At 48.8% G+C, this 18,387-nt stretch overlaps 7 protein-coding genes across 7 annotated transcripts; 2 read left to right on the top strand and 5 right to left on the bottom strand.

Moving 5' to 3' along the window:
- Positions 1–19: 19 nt before the first annotated feature.
- Positions 20–1,782, bottom strand: EI90DRAFT_3074117 (uncharacterized protein). Its single transcript, XM_039061484.1, has one exon. It carries the CDS (start codon positions 1,685–1,687, stop codon positions 113–115), a length of 1,575 nt encoding a protein of 524 aa, XP_038911848.1. The 5' UTR covers positions 1,688–1,782; the 3' UTR covers positions 20–112.
- A 777-nt stretch (positions 1,783–2,559) lies between these two features.
- On the bottom strand, positions 2,560–4,735 carry EI90DRAFT_3129377 (uncharacterized protein; the record flags this gene model as incomplete). The annotated part of the gene is made up of 5 exons (XM_039064191.1): positions 2,560–2,612; positions 2,690–3,228; positions 3,289–3,563; positions 3,616–4,243; positions 4,299–4,735. 5 exons carry the CDS (start codon positions 4,733–4,735, stop codon positions 2,560–2,562), a joined length of 1,932 nt encoding a protein of 643 aa, XP_038911849.1.
- A 204-nt stretch (positions 4,736–4,939) lies between these two features.
- On the bottom strand, positions 4,940–7,012 carry EI90DRAFT_3239563 (uncharacterized protein; the record flags this gene model as incomplete). The annotated part of the gene is made up of 9 exons (XM_039066529.1): positions 4,940–5,836; positions 5,911–5,981; positions 6,046–6,095; positions 6,153–6,199; positions 6,254–6,354; positions 6,409–6,469; positions 6,523–6,621; positions 6,674–6,747; positions 6,823–7,012. 9 exons carry the CDS (start codon positions 7,010–7,012, stop codon positions 5,321–5,323), a joined length of 1,209 nt encoding a protein of 402 aa, XP_038911850.1. The 3' UTR covers positions 4,940–5,320.
- Positions 7,013–7,436: 424 nt separating this feature from the next.
- On the bottom strand, positions 7,437–10,211 carry EI90DRAFT_2976719 (acyl-CoA dehydrogenase; the record flags this gene model as incomplete). Its single annotated transcript, XM_039055887.1, has 17 exons — positions 7,437–7,748; positions 7,808–7,883; positions 7,956–7,973; positions 8,048–8,114; positions 8,171–8,202; positions 8,266–8,285; positions 8,335–8,390; positions 8,460–8,522; positions 8,587–8,834; positions 8,893–8,913; positions 8,981–9,286; positions 9,340–9,442; positions 9,498–9,571; positions 9,631–9,722; positions 9,772–9,927; positions 9,996–10,107; positions 10,167–10,211. The coding sequence occupies 17 exons, from the start codon at positions 10,209–10,211 to the stop codon at positions 7,678–7,680; spliced, it is 1,560 nt and encodes a 519-aa protein (XP_038911851.1). The 3' UTR covers positions 7,437–7,677.
- A 100-nt stretch (positions 10,212–10,311) lies between these two features.
- Positions 10,312–10,940, top strand: EI90DRAFT_3074127 (uncharacterized protein). Its single transcript, XM_039061485.1, has 2 exons — positions 10,312–10,443; positions 10,582–10,940. The coding sequence occupies exons 1-2, from the start codon at positions 10,436–10,438 to the stop codon at positions 10,739–10,741; spliced, it is 168 nt and encodes a 55-aa protein (XP_038911852.1). The 5' UTR covers positions 10,312–10,435; the 3' UTR covers positions 10,742–10,940.
- A 398-nt stretch (positions 10,941–11,338) lies between these two features.
- On the bottom strand, positions 11,339–12,217 carry EI90DRAFT_3019327 (uncharacterized protein; the record flags this gene model as incomplete). Its single annotated transcript, XM_039057347.1, has 6 exons — positions 11,339–11,412; positions 11,468–11,504; positions 11,676–11,753; positions 11,852–11,917; positions 11,997–12,154; positions 12,175–12,217. 6 exons carry the CDS (start codon positions 12,215–12,217, stop codon positions 11,339–11,341), a joined length of 456 nt encoding a protein of 151 aa, XP_038911853.1.
- A 1,816-nt stretch (positions 12,218–14,033) lies between these two features.
- On the top strand, positions 14,034–18,321 carry EI90DRAFT_3074135 (WD40-repeat-containing domain protein). The gene is made up of 8 exons (XM_039061486.1): positions 14,034–14,192; positions 14,243–14,573; positions 14,632–14,790; positions 14,842–15,096; positions 15,150–15,304; positions 15,361–15,490; positions 15,545–15,961; positions 16,021–18,321. The coding sequence occupies exons 2-8, from the start codon at positions 14,268–14,270 to the stop codon at positions 17,995–17,997; spliced, it is 3,399 nt and encodes a 1,132-aa protein (XP_038911854.1). The 5' UTR covers positions 14,034–14,192; positions 14,243–14,267; the 3' UTR covers positions 17,998–18,321.
- The last annotated feature ends 66 nt before the right edge of the window (positions 18,322–18,387 follow it).

Here is an 18,387-nt window from a genome sequence, read left to right on the forward strand (position 1 = left end):
ACGGAATCAAAAACAATATCTCAATTGCATGTGCATCCCAGATGAATTGGAAAACACAACATGGTTAAGAAGAGTGTCCTTGGTTAAGTCCTCGTACATATTATATAAAGAGCTAGATATTATCTCCATGTGAGACCAGCCCCGTCACTTCCCAGCGATCGTACATAGGGATCACCTCGAAATCAAACGGGAGTTGTAGGCGTTTGGGACAAACAATGATTTCTTTAGACGTCTGAACCCTACAAAAATAATTGAGAAGCACAGGAATGTCCAGAGGTAGTTCCCTATCAAATGAGCACCGCTTGAATTCCAGGAGATCTAATTTCCGTCTTTGCGGTCTTTGCGAAATTGGAGCATCGCAGGCCCTATCTTCTGTATAATGTTTCGCGATGCGGAGAATCTGCCAATCAGTGATCATGAAGAAATCCTTGAGCTGAAGGCGCCGTAGAGGAATGATGTTTCCGAACGACGACACGAGCAAATCCGAAAGCTCGCTTGTAGTAAATTGTTGCATCCCATTGTCGATGGCAATATTTTCAAGTTTAGGGGAGCGTACAAGTATATCATAGAGGAGTTTAAGAGGCGAATTTCCCAGATCGATCGAATGTAGATTGGGATATCGGGGGTCGAGAAATGGGACAACGGCGCCTGGATATTTGATATTGTGCGGAAATATTGATTCTGGGGAATGCGACACAGGGGCATTGTCGGGGGACGCATCAACGCCATATAGCTTCAATCCTTCAGGTGGTTCGTCCTCACGGTAATCGACAGTTAAACCAAGTAGCTCGATTCCAGGCAGGGAGATATGCCCCATCACAACGGTCAGCGAATGGAAGGATCTGAACCAAAGGTACAGACGCTTTAATCGCCGCATTAAATATGGTTGTCCGGTAAATTCGTGGCCCTGGCGCGCAGGGACAATACTAGTCAAACCAGCGACGTCCAGCCTTTCGATGAGCGGATTATGCTCGAGTATTAGGAAGAAGCTAGGGACGGTCACGCCATGAATCGTCCAGTCCCTTGGAGCCCAATGGAGAGATGTAAGATTCCGAAATTCGGGAATAATGAAATGTCTTGCATTGTAAAGTCGCAGATTGCGGATGTTTGACCATGAGCCGCCAAATATGGTTAGGGGGCAGCTCGGGGTCTTGTGCTTCGAGCGAGACCCAAGAACTCCGAGGGAAAAGTTCCTCAACCTTGGCTGCATAGGAAGCATAGCCAGGTTGGCGACGACTTCCTGAGCATCGTCGACGTGGATATAATCAAGCAGGAGGGAGGAACAACGGTGGATGTGGCGCTTGATGAGACGAACAAGCTTCTTCATCGTTTTTCTTGGGATGTTGCATTCGCACACTTGGTGCGCCTCGTCGTCCGATGGGTCAAATACATGACCGTCGCTTGTTACGCGGAGCGAAATATCGATTAGGGATGATTTCGACCGCTGTATCCACACATTACAGGCAACCCAACTCATTTCCCGGTGGATCCCAATAGGGACGGATATTTGTCGCCACATGGACGCATTGTCCAGCAATATCGATCTCCAACGCCTGGACACGTGAGATAGGGTCAACAGACGTTTCCAATCATCCGACTCCCCAGTCCGAGTCGCAAATTCGAATACATAAAGGATTAACTCCACAGCAAGCACCTCATGCATGGATTTATCAACCGAATTGCTCATCAAGATGAATCTGGGCTGAAGTCCCCGCTCCTGGGCGATGTAGGCAGGCTGCCTCGTGCATGCTCAGCATTTGTCATGTGGCAGTGCAGGGCCTCGCACTTTGAGCGCTTAAAAGACCAACGCCCTAAAGCGGGAATGACCACAAGACCCACAACTGTCGAGAGACAGCTCATGATTGGACCTGCCTCTTTTTTTATTTCCCATTTGTTTCCTTACATGACACCCTACCCCCGAAACCACAATCCCGAGGACCCATATCACCCGACATCACCCTTTATTTTATTTCTGTTTCGATGATTCCTACATGTAAATTCGATGTAGATTACAATAGGGGTGCCCTGTTGCATGACCGCGGGGTAACCATCGTCATCATCATCATCACCAACGCCCTAAAGCGCAAGCTGGAGTTCCCGCCACTGTCAATCGTTCTCAAGGACGTCTAATCATCCATTATTAAACTGTCATATCTGTTGTATTACTATGATACTTTTCAACCGCCATAACAACACCAACGCATGGCATCCCACAAGTCCCACTTGTCGGTCCTTGACATGTCAATGCTGTAGTATAAATACTATGTAAATATCTTTTCTGGCTTCTCGTCATCCTCTTGAGTATGGCCGCTGAGCGCTTCGACAACTCAATGCAACAACATCAGCAATAGGGGAAATTCACTCTACACAGCACCCCGGGTCCTGATAAGGCTCATATCAGCTTAGAGACGTGGGATACAAGGTTTGTGTTCAAATATGTACCAAGAAGTGACAATTGATCGTGCATTGATACAGAGGAAAAATGATGACGGAGACAAACTGTGACGTCTGCACAACAGAATACTAGTGTGGAAAGTCTGTACCACCCGGGAACCAGATTTACCAAACTTCAAGTGCGCCCTGAACAGCACCATGACATTTGTCAAGTTCCTCTGTGAAGGTTTACGGAGACACACATGACAAAAAATCAGCACGATGAACAAGCGAACACGCAAATCTTTCATCTTACGTTCAAATACAGCAGCTATAGGCCACATCCTCTTCAAGCGCTGCAACACCATTTTGCTCGTCCCGAAATTGCTCTCGGCGGCCATGGCCTGCCACCTGGTCCCTGCCGTCGCCACCTCTAAAGCCGCACCGAAAGCGGCGACTACTTGCGAACAGCCGCAAAATGGTGAATGCCGAAGGATATCTTCTTGAACCATGATCGAAGATCCACTCGACGGCAATGATAGGTTACCTCGTGAAGCTGAGCACGAAAGAACGGCGGCGTCCGCCAGCTGGGAGAGATCAGGGTTTGAGGAAGATGAAACAGGGGACTCTGGGACTGTTTGCAGGAGGTTCGCTTTGTGTGAAGAACGCATCAGAGACATGAGAGACCTTGAAGCAGAAACGATTTTGGAACGCGAAGGCGCGAAGATCGATTCACGATACTCGTCACTGGATTGATGTATGTCGCCTACCAAAGATGCAGTCGTTATGCGACAGACCTTCATGTCGAAGTTTACCTCTGGCATCGCGTAGAGGTGGTGAAGATGGACACTAGAGCTGAATGGTTAATCTGAATTCAGCGAGTCTTCCCTCCAGCATCTGATCCAAGCAACTTACGCGTGAAGCATAAGAATCGTCATATGGAAAATTTCCCTCCCTATAAGGGCCTCAATTCCGAGAGGAGAGGTCGCCCCCGACGAGCCACCCAGCGTCGAGCATATTTTGGTACAATCGGCCGATGCAAGCTGACACTCCATCATCACGTTCTCGATGAGGGTATCAATGGTCGTGAATTGTTCCACATGCAGTGATCGAGACGCAGAATCAGGGCATTCGGGGAATGCGATGGACTCCAGAAGTAAGGTCAACGCACGGATCCTCAGTGGGTAGTACTACAAATAAGATCAGTTGCGTCAAATCCTACGCCCTCGGAACAGTACTGACCCAAACAAGGGGGCACCCTGGTTCCTCGTATATTGAAGGAGGTGATGGGATTTGAGCCCTGAGCACTACATTCTGTAACACTCGGGGAGCCCTACAGGTGACACTCAACATTATGTCGGTCACCCAACACTCCCACCAAGTTTTTCTCGTCATATTCATCAAATCCTTCGCCATGTCACCGTCCATAGACACAATAGGGCTTGATGACATCTCGCCCAAAAGTGCTAAAAGGCTAGGAGGCGCAGCGGGGAGGCTGCGTGCCTTGATATCCCCCCCGCCATCAACAATGTTCCAATTTAAGCTCAGTGCAATATCACACGCCCGGGTAAAGAATTCGTGGGCCTGCGGTACGTTCGCAGCGCCGAAAGCAATGTACGTCACAATCAAGAGTGCCTGTACATGTTGAATAGCTTCAACATCCGTTTGAGTAGGGTTAGGAGCAGCGTTAAGCATCGAGATGGCAATGTCCACATAGTCTTTGCTGACTTCAAAGGCGGCGTAGCGCATGCCAATAGCGCAAATTGCATTGAGCAAGAGCGGAGAGTGTTTTGAAAGGTTGGAGATGAAGCTGGGCTTCTCGGGAAGTACGGGGATATAAGTATGAGGGATAGAATAATAGATGTCAACTCTGAATGCGAAACAATCAGATATTGCTTCGATCTGAGGGAGGCTAATTGGCTTACAACTTCAGCACTTCCTTCAAACCCGCTGCTATCCCATTCTCGGCTGCTTCAGAGTTATTGGCGGATGAGAAGACGGATGTGTTTGACGGTGATGCAGCAGAAGTCTCAGAATGATCAGAGGTCCCTTGGGACGATGAAGAGCCCGGTACGGTTCCAAACCAATGCGCATAGTTGGATAAAGGAGAGTCGCGGCACGGGGATTTGTAGGAGTGATCCCAATTATCCCTTGTAGGTTTGATAGGGTACCAGGGATCCGCGAAGTATGAAGATGGAACAGACACATCACAAGACTGGAGGGTTTGGATATCTGCCGCAGGATATGGCAGAGACGCAGCTGAAATAGCAGGAATTTTTGAAGGAGCAGATGTAGGAGCATCGAGTTGGGAGGGAGTAGTGGATGCTGGTTGATCAGCATGCACACGCTTCGGCCGGCCCATTCTCTGTCGAGCGGGCCATACACACTGCATTAGAGTCATTTGCCTGCCTCAACCACACTTCATTCGGATGATGACTACGCCAACAACTACTTACCTCTCGCTGGTTCCGGGCACATCGACTGCAGCTTAACTTGCCTTCAATCCCGTCGCATCGATGCTTTGAACTTCGGCAAAAGGCACACGCGCGTGGACGTGGAAGTCTCTTAGGGTCAACTTCAGTCGTTGACATTATTTTAAAGATGAGGGTGAGCACCCTCAGCAATCCCGTTTATAAGGTTTAGCAAGTCTTGGTGATAATAATTCAGCGGCATAGCACTGCCACGCCGCACAACACCCAAAACGAGCAGAGATGAGACCCGCGATGAGTCCATCAAACCCTGATGAAACCTTTCATGTAGGTCACGAACATACGAAGAGCGGAAACATAAGGTAAAGTGACGGAGAAGAAGGACTGATGGAAGGGACTACCAAATAGTATCCATGTTGCCACATCGCTCAAAGATTTGAGTTCCATGCTTCGTCTTTTGGACAGCATGGATAAAGGACCAAGAAGGAAAGGAGGAAATAAAGAGGCACCATGATCGGTCAAATGTCAACCAAAATAGTCAAAAGTGGTGGCAGAAGTGCCCAAATTGTGGAGATCTTGGCGAGGGGCTGAGAACCGCCCGTACGTGTCGCAGAAGTGGTCGATAATATTGAGGAGCCACTCACGACCACTGACGTGAAAGTATCTGACATCGGTTCAGACGTGACACTTGTGGTGGGATGAGCACTCGGATGAGGTGTTGCACTCAAATCGGTCATCAGAGGGAACATGTGTCGTCCAATGGAGGTAATCAAAGTTTCCCTTGGATGGGAAGGAGAAAGTCTTGAAGAGGAACGTTTCGAAGTCGACGCCCTGACCGAAGATGAACGTGATGACGAGGTTCTTAAGAGTGCTTTAGTGGTGGCGGCAGGATGGGACGGAGTCTGATGAGAAACGGCGGGTCCGCTGCCAATCGACCCTATCGGAACGCACTTGGATGATTTGGGGGCTGGATGTGGTGAGGGGGTGAGGGAGCTGCCTTGGTGAAAGGTGGAGGTGCCATATATACCCATAGGCTACATGCGGGGAATTAAGGCGTGTCTGCGGTGAATGCCGTTGCCATTGCATCGATTACAATTCAACTACTTACCAAACCAGTGTCGCCCATGCAATTCTCGAAGATCCCTGGGTTGTAATTGGCGGGCATATTCCACCTGCACCCTATGGTGAAATGTTTTGGTTATTGTGGATCGGCAGCGAGTGTGGGAAAACGTCCTTGACATACCCATGAGATCGTAAATGTGGCCGCAAAGTTGTTTGGCACGAGTTGTATTTCTGGACCATGCAAGCTGAGGAGAGCGCTTTATGGACAAAATGAAATACCCTTCTCACCCGTCCTTACACCCACGTATGCAATATTCGTTGTCGCTCATAAAGTTCTACACAATTTGAATACGTCACTTGGCACATTTCTCACGATGAAGTCCACCCACCGTCCATTCATGGATCTGATGGTAAGATCCAAATGCATTAGAGAAAACGAGGCCGCCGATAGGATTTCCCTCTCCAGTGGCGCCGTGTGGATCAAGCTCCCCTTCAATTAATATCATTCAAGCACCTCTAGACACGACGATGCAAAACTTCTCACCTCCCTCGTCACCCTTGGGGATATTCATTTTCGTAAAATCCCCCACGCCAGTGACTTGTACCTGACACAAGTTTCAACGGACGAGTCAAAGAAGTGGAAAAATAGGCCACTTACATAATCTGGTGTTTGCACGAAATGAACGCTGTACAAGGTACCAGGGGGAATGAGCCGCGTCCCGTAACCGTCCTTAGTGCACCAAGAGACTTCGATAGACTATATTTGGATCAATAATAACGCCAAGAGAGATGATCGGGTCCTGGCTGACCTCTGTATCTCCAACAGTTGAATCAGGTCCTGGAGACGGGGGTCCCCACAAACAAAAGTCCTGCCCTGAATTAACTTTTCATAGAATGTCAGACTACGACAAGCGACGAATCGGGCTGAAGCTCTCTCTCGCGGAGCAACGCTACGCACTGAAGACATTCTGACATCTGGAGTCCTGGTGGGCAGTCTGACCGCACTGATTTGTGCCATATTGTCCCTTTTCAGACTGCTTAGGGGTATTCCATGGCAAATATGTAGCGGTGTATTGAGCAGAAGCCAGCCAGATGGCATAAGCCAACACCAGAAGAGATCGGACAACGTTCGGTCTCACGGGCGGCATATTCTCACTCCCAGCATGCGCAGATACAATGTGAAAAGAAGAGACGAAGAGTTAACAAGATCGCGCGGGCAGCGAGCAGAAGTAGCCTGAAAATTGCATGGGGGCCCATGCAAGTTCCTTATAAATACGTCCACTCACACAAGTGAATCTTCTATCAAACCAACCATGCAGGAGTGCACGAAACGCAAACCCTTAGCGAGCGGCTTGCAATGCGGACCCGCAAGAAACGAAAGTTTGGTTTTTTATGCACCGAGCATGACGTATTTCCAGGAAAAGCAGGCATTATCCGTGTGTGCTGAGAGACTAGGGCGACGCTTTTGCCAATGCTCGGCATTCAAACTTGGCAGGGCGAGAGAAGCGTGGGAATGCAGCGACGCCAAGTCGAATTCACGTGGTTCACTCGACTTCTGTGCTCCGGCCAAATCGCCGAGACACAAACGTCCGGAGAAACATTTGACACAATTCTAAGATGTAGTTACACAAGACAAAACATCCGAGTCGATCTAGTATGCACCCCAATCGAGCACTCGTCCTCACATAAACAAGTGTGTCAAAAAGCGGATGGCGCCACGAGGATCAAGGTCGTCGTAATGATAACAGCCAGTATCACAAACGGAATAGCAGCGTGGCTGGAAAGCTGATGTAGTAACCAGGGATATGATAGTCTAAAGACGTATATTCTTAGGAATCGCACGTTGAGCTTGGCGAACCCCCAAATCAGCCAAGATATCTTCAGCTTTGTAACGATGAATATCAGACAAGTTGAAAAAAAGCAATGTAAAAAATATGACCTACTTCCACCTAGGATAGCGTCGAATGGTATAGTTCGATGATATTGCTCTATTGCGCTTCCAAGACCCGTTTTCGTGATCTAAAATATCATGCCAGTCAGGGGACCTAGTCAAAATGAGGGTACAAATCGGTAGTATGTGATAAGACGTACTCCTCGGCCCCCAAATAGCTGAGAGAGAGAGATGGATACCAATTCTCCGTCAGATGTTAGGGTCACAATCTAAAACGGGGAAAGGGGCTTACCTGAGTCGCATCCCGTGCGGTATCCTGACTACAACGTGTTGCGAATTGTTTCAAAAGAGCGATCGGTCTTGAAACCCTTTAGTTAAAACTGAATCCGCTTGGTATCCAGGCCTGAACACGCACCCAGCAAGATGATTGGCTTGTTGGGCATAAGTCTGAAAAATTAATCCTGTTCAGGATCGTGCGGAAAAAGTGTGAGGTAAGTAGTTTCGACACACCATATTGCACATCTGATGGGCTGGAAACCCAATTAGTCCTACTGAAGATAGTTTGGCTCAAGGACATACTGATATGTTCAAGCCACGTCTGGCACACTTCAACGCGACTGATCATCTGCGCGATCCTATGTCATCCGCTGGCTCGTAAGCTAGTTGCACAATTGCTAAGGGAAGTGTGTGAGTTAACTACATACCTGCTCCGTACCACTGGTTGCTCGATCAAAGGCTTCCCAAAGACTTTCCGCTGATTCGACCACCTATGCACGTGCAATCGGATCAACTGTATACTGTTACCCCCCCACCGCGAGGAACCATATCTACCTCAGAGTCTCGTCCACAATATTGCGCATTAGTTGCACAGTGTTGACGACCATCCCCCAACGCTCATGGTTAAAGTTACTCAAAATGACTTTGAGACCTTTATCCACTTCTCCGAGGGTATGCGAAACAGGCACGCGTACATCGTCGAACGATACGAAGGCCGTTCCCGCCGTTGAGGAATACGAAGTTTTGATAGGTTTGGTTTCCACCCCTGGACCACGAGGTATGACGATCATTGTAAGACCGTGCTGTTAATCGATGCATGAACATTCATATTATTCCCATTCGGGGGGGATCGCTGCCCACCTTACTGGTTCGGCAAGCTGTCTGGAAAAGCAGTAGAATGAAAGAGCCGAGTCAGGGGAGAATGCATTGAACCAGGATAATAGCTTACGGTGAAATAGTCTGCAAACGTCCCATTCGTAATCCACTTTTTCGTTCCATTCACAATCCACCACTTTCCATCCTCGCTTTTCCGAGCAGTACATCTCAATCCAGAAACGTCGCTCCCCGCAAACGCCTCCGAAATAGCCAGCGCAACTACCTTTGAACCTTCCATGACCTCACGAGTGATCTGCTGTGCGAGTTTGCGGTCATTCGCAAAGTTAAGGATAGGTGGAAGACCGATGTATGCCCCTGCGAGGAAGCCATCGATAAATCCTCGTTGCCCAGCTCGGGCTGATTCTTGACCGAGTAGGAGCTTTTGGTGATCGTTGAGTGAGACTCCAATCAGTCATCGGGGGTTACGCTTACTTCGTGGAAATAGTCAAACTCTTCGGGCTTTACGTCTGCGAGGAGCTTCAAGCCTTTGAGGTGAGGGCCCGGGCCAAGTTTGAATGCAATGATGTTCATTTTTCTGGAAAGGAATGGTCGGTGGTTTGACAATTTTGTCATGGGAATGTAGCGCCTACGAAAGCTCCTCGACGACCTTCTGGGATATGCGATCTCCTGTCTCCTCACACCGTTTAGCTTCTGGAATAATTAGCTGGCGAGGAGCGTCAACATGAATATGTGCACGCCAATATGATGGATGATAAGACCCACCTCATCGCATATTTTCCTGAATTCCTTGTGCAGTCTATAGTGACTCTCTTTGTAATATGGGGACTTGAAAGGCCGTGTCAACCATGCAGGCTCTGAATCTTCTTTAGTGATAGCTTGCTTAGCGTGGCGTGACTGACCCACCTCCATAAGGGACCGGACTGAGGGAACCAGGTGGGAGAGGTTTGAAACGTTCCTCCTCTCCGACGATGATTCCAATTTGAAGACGAGCATACTGAGGCCGCAATAACACCTCCGAGCGGTGAAGCGAGTAGAAGAGTTCAGTACAATCTTTTCCTCCTGCATTTCACCATCCAGGATTACTTATCGAGTTGGAAGGGAATGTGAACTCGTTCGGCCGTACTCACGGACTTCATCGTCAAGCAGAACGGCTTTCCCGCCTGGATGGAATTTCAAAAATTTGGTAAGATCAAAGACTTTGGCATCTATAATGGTCCAAAGGTCGCCCTCCTTGTTGTGCTATAACGAACTCGGATCTCAGCCGAATACGATTGGTGCACAAATAATCATAACCTCACTTGGGCGACTTCTTCTACTGTGAGCAGTTTAATCTTTCCGTCCATTTTATGCCCTCTTTATGTACCAGGAAGTGGTTACGCTACTGAAGAATGGCGACGTGGTTGTAGGAAATGGGTGGGAATTGAAATGTGTCCCACGCCTTCGGGACGCTCACCGTGCAGGTAAAACGGTCCATCTTCAACTCAATATCCGAATATCTGTAGACTGGGCTCATCAATGGAGCATGATATGGGTACTATTCGGACGAGGGTGGAAGGGTACACACTGAATGTCACGGTTGTATTTTCACTTTATTTTCGTGGATTTATTCACAAGTACCCGCTGCTCTTCCGTCCATTGCTACTTTGCACTTTGCCCGGGTTTATGCCCCTCGCCATGCAGGCCATTCACTTCCGGTTTTGATCCCAATTGCAGAACATTACACACTTGGATCTGCACCTTGCTTCCGTGGTGGAAAACTGGTGAAAAGGTGGCGGTTATTCTCATGGTGCATGCAGTTGAGTTGGGAACCGGTAGCATCGGCCTCTCCAACAAATATTGGGACCGGGAAACAAGCCCTACCTTTTCCCGTTAGCGAATGACTGGAGTTCTTTATAATAACCTCGCTGTAGATGCTGGCTGGCTGATATTTCGAATAGCAGGGCCCCAAAGTGAACTTGTAAGGTACTTAATTTCAGAGCAAGTGACGTAGGGGGCATAACGATAACAAGCCCACCCAAGTGGCATGGGGTGTTCCCACTTGGTGGGTGTGAGATTCCATATTCACTTGGGAGGTGATCCGCCTGTCACCTCGCTAAGTCTGGAAATAGGTCACAGCGTCTGGAGTCCGGGAAAATTTGAGGCATGGTGTTATGTATTCCAAACGATCTTTAATTTTTCTGGATTGAGCTACTCTAAACGGTTCTAATTCCTGGCTGAAATGATAGTCATCAAACTACCAGGTCTGACGTAAATTTCCAGGTGGAGTGACGCTATGACTTCTATTCGTGAGGCCCGTCCCCTAATGATGATCCTTCTTTGGGGTGTTATGTAAAGAGGAACCGCTCCACAGATTATCGTATGAATTGAGGATACTTACTTCATAATCCTTTTCTAATGCAATTGTGGTTGTAGACTCTGCCGCCGCACGTTACACGGGTACGTTAGGCATGGTTGATCCATTCCAGAACCATTACTGTATCGTGGGCCCGACCCGGACTGTGGCATAGGTTTCGGATCTGGCTGTTGACGTGACATCGTGTATCCCTACAATGAACACCGCGCAATAAGGGACCAAGTCTTATCCACCATATACACTCACACATCGTCATTCCCTCGATATTCAGACGCTGAAGTGACTAGGTCGACTCAGAGAGTGATTCATTTCCAATTCACGTCAGTACGACAGTGACGAACCCCGGTTGTTAGACTACGAAATCCCACATTCGGATTACACGGTGGAGCATAAAGTACTCTGCTGCTCCACGTCTTGGGTCATTACATAAGTATGAGCTCGCCGTGTCACTCACGCCTCTCAGGTTTATCCGGCCCGAACGCCCAGATCCCAGCCCTGCATATGTCGTACGCTCTCGGAACCAATGCCGAACCTGCGGATCATTGACCTAGCTCAACCTCAAAGAAGCGTGCTCCCTCGGATGCAAGGGAAAGGCTCAAATCAAGGATCGGATGAATTCCTCATACACACAAACTCCAACGGGGGGACGAAATAAAAATCGATAGGGTTCATGCGATCGAGGTGCAGCACAATAGTCTGACCGAAGCAAGGCAACTCGAGCATGAGGTTCAACTTCAGGGGGAAAGAGCGAATATGTCATGGAAAGGCCACTGACATTCCATCTTGGGGGACATCGCATAGAAGCATTGCGGTCTTTCTCGATGCCCGGCCGCTGACTTGGTGATCCTATTGGGTCGGGAACGGGCTTTGACAACTGGAGATTGGACATGCATCTCTTGGTTATTGGATTGGTATTCATCGCCTCCCCACTTACTGTGTATGCATATAATTACAGATTTTGAGGCGCATTGCATCCAAGTTCAACGGAACATACATGCTGTGCTTCTGCTCAACCAATGTTAATGTTGATCAATGGAATGATTTGGATACAAGCGGGCGCTAGGTGCATCTAGAACGAATACATCGAGTTGATCAGGGAAGCTTCGGATCGCGGGGTTCATGTAAAAAGTGCCAATGACAATTCATATATATGTATATCCGCAAATCGATTATTTAAAAAAAGCTGTTTGACAGCTCAAGCTATAGGATACTACCCCAAGGCCCCCTTCCCCCCTCTTCGCTCTTCGGTGACTTCTAGAAACGCTCCAGTTGATGGGGTGTTCTGTTGGATCCATAGCCGCAGAGCGACATCACTTTTATGTGAGCACAACTGCATCTATATACTCCAACTTCTGTCGCACTGCATCCATTGGAATCTGATTGAACACCCTATCACTGTCTGGACAACGCGCATTCACCAAAGGCTAGTATCACATTAATCGACGCCTCACAGTCCTATCACCAGTGAGAGTTCATCTTCTACTGACAACCATTAGTTTGCCCGTATCGAGGAATTAATGATAATTTAAATCGTGCGCGATTAGGTAGGATGCTGCCAGCAGGACAAGGCACTCACACGAGCATCTGGACACTTTGTCAAACCTTATCCAATTTATTTGACTTTGTGGTTTGACAGGCAGGACGTGCATACAGAGGCCAATGTGCCCGGGCCTCTCGGCAGAGTCGCTTGCACAGTGTAGGGGGGGGGCATAAACACATCCTGAAAGTCGTTCACAAGCACGCGCGCTACAGAATCATAACGGTTGTGCGTTTATGATATGACGCAAGTATTCCAAAAGCGTGTCTGTTCCAAGTTGAAATTAGTCTTCTGAGCATAAGCTATGCATGGACGCCATTTTAGTTACGAAGGGTTGGGAGGCTGCCATGGCAGCTCTCAACAAAGAAAATGGGAAATAGGTTAGTAAAAGGAGAAGTGCAGTTTAAATTACATAACAAACAGACCGATATGCTGGAAGGGCTTCGATTGATGTTGATAAGGTGTCTCTGTGACGCTTCTCTCCTATCACACCGCTACAGAGATCGCATGCAAATGGGTTCAGATCAGTGCATGTATGAGTGGCTTTGGACCAAAGGTGGGAGCCTAAGTTGTAAAGTGAAAATGGGATAGTAGATTCCACCTTGGTTTTCCAATGATGATCGGCGAGAGGAAAGTTTGCCCGTTCTTCGCAAGAAATGCGTTTAACAGCCTAACCAAATGCTTAGGTGACCACAATCACCCAGACTCGACAGCCACACGGATCTTACAAATAGCCGTACGCTGTCAGCGAGGACAACCTCAAAACGCATGCGAATTTCTAGAGTTCGGTGAAGAAATAAGCACGTAATTGTAACACCTAGGCAGAAGCTGCCAGTGCATCGAAGATATGGCTGTTCGGCCAACCCTTCATTGAGATCAACGAGGTGGCCTTGCGGCCAAGTTCATTCATTACGAGTCACCGGAAATAACCGGTACCCGCGCTTGACCGCGCTGCAGTCGCGCACAGGAATTCCTTACACAGCATCTCCATTTAATTTATTCCGCTATATATATATGTTATATTCCTCTGCGACTAGTGTACCAAGCTGGAACACGGGTTGGAAAGGCGTTTACAAAGCTAGCACATCAAAAATGAAAGATGGCCGTATTCAGCGATCGGGCGCAATACAATCACGCCAGAGCATGTGATTTGCCCGAGTCTATTATTAGGGTTACTGTGTTGAACATGATATTATTCTGTCCAGCGCCTATGTATATATCCCTTAGGGGTTTTTATCCACCGATCGATTTGAAATGTTACACAGTCTTTATCATATTAAAAGGCCCGTGGGGCCAGTCTCTCACCAACTGGCAACCCCTTGATCCCTCTTGACGTGGGTCCCCAAGTTGTTTCATCAGGTCTCAGCGCGACCTTGGCAAGCATTTACTCGATCCACGCAACCTCGACGTCTATTCTAGGGGTGCTTCAAACTTGTAGGTCCGGTTACTAAAGATGTTGTACTGGCTTACCAATGCTTACGCAGATTTTTGAGGGGCATTTGTTTCACCATGAGCACTCGCCCATACAGTGCTCTTTCCCAAGCAGATATCCTCGATTGTATTCCCTCCACTGGGTATTCTGCGTATTCAGTAAATGATTTTTTTGAGGGTATACGGCGCAGCCGGAACGCGGCGACCACCAAGATCCTGTCTTGCACTCGCTATGGCGACAATAATGGTGTGCCCCACCGGTTTCTGATCCTCCACGCCCAGAGAGAACCCGAGAAAGACTTCTATGTTCGTCTGGATCGTCGGCCGGACAATAGTAATGGGGGCCTTTTGTCCAACTTGAGCAAATCACCTGCACAGGACACTGTTCGTGCCTCCCATGGTTTGGTTGTATTCAGACGAGTGATACATGCTGGTTCGTTAGGTGGTCATTTCGGGAAGTATGGAGAAGCTATGTCAACAATGTCAACACATGTCAAGGGATGAAGCAAGGATGGAATTTCCTACCAAACCATCCCTCCTCGATATCGGAAAGGTTATTGCGTCCATCGCATCGGAGTCGCAAGCCTACCGTTTGTCTAGGGTGAGTTCGGCATCACGGAATCAGATTGCAGTGACTCAACTCGTGGGATAGGAAAACTGTTGGTTCTTTGCCTCCATCACGCAGGACTTGTTCATGCGTTGTTTCGATGCGCATTACGATAGAGGCCAATTGAATCACCCAGACCTCGTCAGGCAACTCCGAGTGACCATAAGATCACGGGTTTACCGCGACGAACTTCGTCTCGGAGACTTGTTGCAGCCCATAAAGCAATTCGCCCAAGATATAGGTGACGTGGAACTGACCGGGGCGGTGTATTTTGCCTTGCGGATTATTGTTCAATGCCATGTATGTCGTGATACCCGTTCGCGCTTCAGGCCGCCTGACGACTTTGAGAACAGAAAGCCTTTTTTACTCAGTATCCACCTCAAGACTTTTTTGCTGCGGAAGCGGAAGTGCGCCAGTTGCTTGGCGCCTTTATCATTGCTCTCCATGAACACCTCCTTGGGGTCCTTGGAATCCAGGGTATGATAAAGTTTTCAGATGACTTTGCTTCGTGAGTCCCGACGTGATAGAAGATGATGGTGTCCTTATGTGCGTTATGTGTTCTAGCCAGTTACATAGGCTTTGCCAGAGCTGGAGCGCTGAACACCACATGAACTTGTCCCTCACGCACCGGACGAGGCATCCGTTTACCGTATTTAGTTTATCTTTAACTGAACTCTTTGGGTTTCCACTCTCGGTACGCATCATCATACACTATATTATTGTGTCCACACATAACAAAATGTAATAGGGCGAAGGTTGTGACTCAGATAAATCGCTCGTTTTTCATCTCATTTATGGCTCGAATGGTGCCGCAAAAGACCCTCAATGTTCCCCACTTCCAGGCCACAGGCTTGTCCTCCTGCTCCTTAAATCACTTCGATGCGCTGAAAATTTGAAGTCTTCGCCATTAATGGGATCGCAGCACTTGAGGAACCGACATGTGTTCAATCTCCAAACGGAATTTGACAGGGTCATCCCTCCTCAGGTGCGATCGCTTTGGCAGCACTGTCATTCTATCCTATGTGAATGTGGTTCGAGGGTCGAGCAAGCCCGATCAGTTATGTCGAGTTCGATACCAGCACTTCTGCATTGGGTAGCGGCGATGGGCATCATGGGCGAACTTGACCAAGCCTGTCATGTCTTGCACAAATTCGAACGATATCTGGTGAGTCCTTCGAAACACACATATATTCCATTTTGTTTCTTATTTCCCACATCGAAAAGGCTTCGGAGGAAAGGGCCGGAGTTCGTGAACTATACCGATTGGTTCTTCAATCCAAAACTTCCATCGCAACACATTCCTTATCACTTCTTGGCGGCTTTTATCCTTTCATTCCGTCTTACAGCCGGCTTCGTTCCCTTTACCCCGTGGAGACCAACACAACACGTTCCAAGGCATGGGTGGCTGCACATCGAGTGACATCGAGGGTCTCATGGTCCCCATGTGTCGGCCAATTTCAACATCCGGGCGTAGTGCTGTCGTTGGCATACTCGCCAAATGAATCGTACGTGGCCACCGGTTCGCGTTCCGCTGTGTACGTCTGGGCTGCAAAGTCTGGAGCAAAACGTCGGACGTTCGAAGGTCATATTCGAGACGTGTGTTCCGTGGCCTTCTCACCCGACAGTACACGCCTTGCGTCCGCTGACGATGGAAAGGTCTGCATTTGGGATGTAGCAACTGGGGAGCTGCTCCGGGAGCTCGACGGGTGCACAAGCGTTGCGTTCTCACTCCATGACCGTCACATGGCTACTGCTGCCCCTGATTGCGCCGTAAAAATCTGGGATGTGGAATCAGGAGAACTCTCCCAGACGCTCACTGGGCACACGAGCCAGGTTAACTCCGTTTCTTTCTCGCCCAACGGCCGTTACCTTGCGTCATGTTCAGATGATAAGACTGTGCGTGTCTGGGCAGTAGCAGCTGAGGTTTCGCTCCACCGTCTCCTTGAAGGGCACAGTGACAGGGTGGTATCCGTCGCGTTCTCGCCCGATGGCTCGCGCTTGGCGTCCGCATCGTACGATACAACTGTGTGCATCTGGGACGTAGAGTCTGATGCCCCCCCGCGGATTCTTGGAGGTCACAATGACGCCGTATGCTCTGCCGTGTTTACACCGGACGGTCTCCATCTGTTCACCGCTTCACGATCCAGTTCGTATGTCCATTTCTGGAACGCTGTAACTGGAGATCTACTCGGACAACTTCCGGCTCCTGTTGGAAGTAGCGGTTGTCTTGCATTTTCGCATCACAAGCGCCGCCTCGCCACTGGTTCAGAAAACAGTGTGCGAGTGTGGGAAGTGCCGGCAGAATGGTGTCTCTCCGGGTCTGTGGGACATATTGGACCTATCTCATCAATCGCCATCTCGTCAGCTAGTCGTCGTGTAGCGTCAGCTTCGGAGGATAGCACAGTGTACATTTGGGACATGGCGACGAGCTCGCCACTTTGGAAGCTCGAAGGACACGCCGAGGGGGTCTATAGTATTGTATATTCGCCTGATGCTCGTCGCCTGGCCTCCACTTCGAAGGACAAAACGGTGCGCATCTGGGATGTGAGAATAGGAATATTACTCTGGACGCTCGAAGGTCATACCGGGGAGACCCTTGATGTTGCGTTCTCACCTGATGGTCTTACTCTCGCTTCCACATCCAGAGATATGACCACTCGCGTTTGGAGCGTGGAGACGGGGACGCTTCTTTGGACCATTCATCTTAATGGAATACATGACGCATATTCGTTGAATGACCGTCACCTCTGCATCTGGGACGCGACAACCAAGAATCAAATTTTGGACTTGCCATTGCCCCCATTACCCTACAGATTCGATGGCCATCCTTGGGACCATATCTCGTTTCAGAGCGATTCGTCCATATTGCTTAAATCCAAACATTATTCTGCAATATTCGATATCACTGAAAAGACCCTGACCGCCCCGTCACCCTCACAAGCAGAGTCCCCTTCCTCGGCACCCACTGTCGTTTTGGATAGTTCCGAGAACTCCCTCTATGTCAAACGAGAAGGGGGTAGCCTTCGCCTTTGTTTCCTTCCCGATTACTTTGAAGCCACCACTCCTGTAGTGCAGAACGAAAGCTATGTCTGTATAGGGGGGAAATCGGGTGAGGTTGTTTGTGTTGAGCTTGATCCAGCCTCCCCCTCTGTTCAGTATTCAAGCCTCACCGCATTCCCATTCACCCGGTTGTACGCGTAATAGACACTTATACGCAAGCTAGCACAACGAATTCGCTGATTCGAGTCCCGATGTCTCGTACTTCTCGGTTGCATCTCCAAGCGGCGCAGCTTCGAAGCCCTGGCCATCAACACGTTGGTTTCTTTATCCTATTGTTATGGGATTGGAATATGTATTGATCAAGCCGTACCCGCGTGCCCTGGGGTTCTGGGCTGATGCGGCATTCTTCTCATCTCCATGACGCCCATTGACCAGCCGTTCCACCTCTCATCCATCAACGGCCTGTGTCAGCCACACCGTCCCTCATTTGGGATCTTAAGATAATTCTCAATGCTGATAATTTTCTATCGCGGGCATTGCAATGGGATGCTACAATTCATATGCTGTGTGATCTTCCCTTTTCATTTCCCT

The sequence above is a fragment of the Cantharellus anzutake genome, assembly GCF_015039405.1.
Source record: "Cantharellus anzutake strain C23 chromosome Unknown EI90scaffold_57, whole genome shotgun sequence".
In the NCBI taxonomy this organism is placed as follows: domain Eukaryota; kingdom Fungi; phylum Basidiomycota; class Agaricomycetes; order Cantharellales; family Hydnaceae; genus Cantharellus; species Cantharellus anzutake.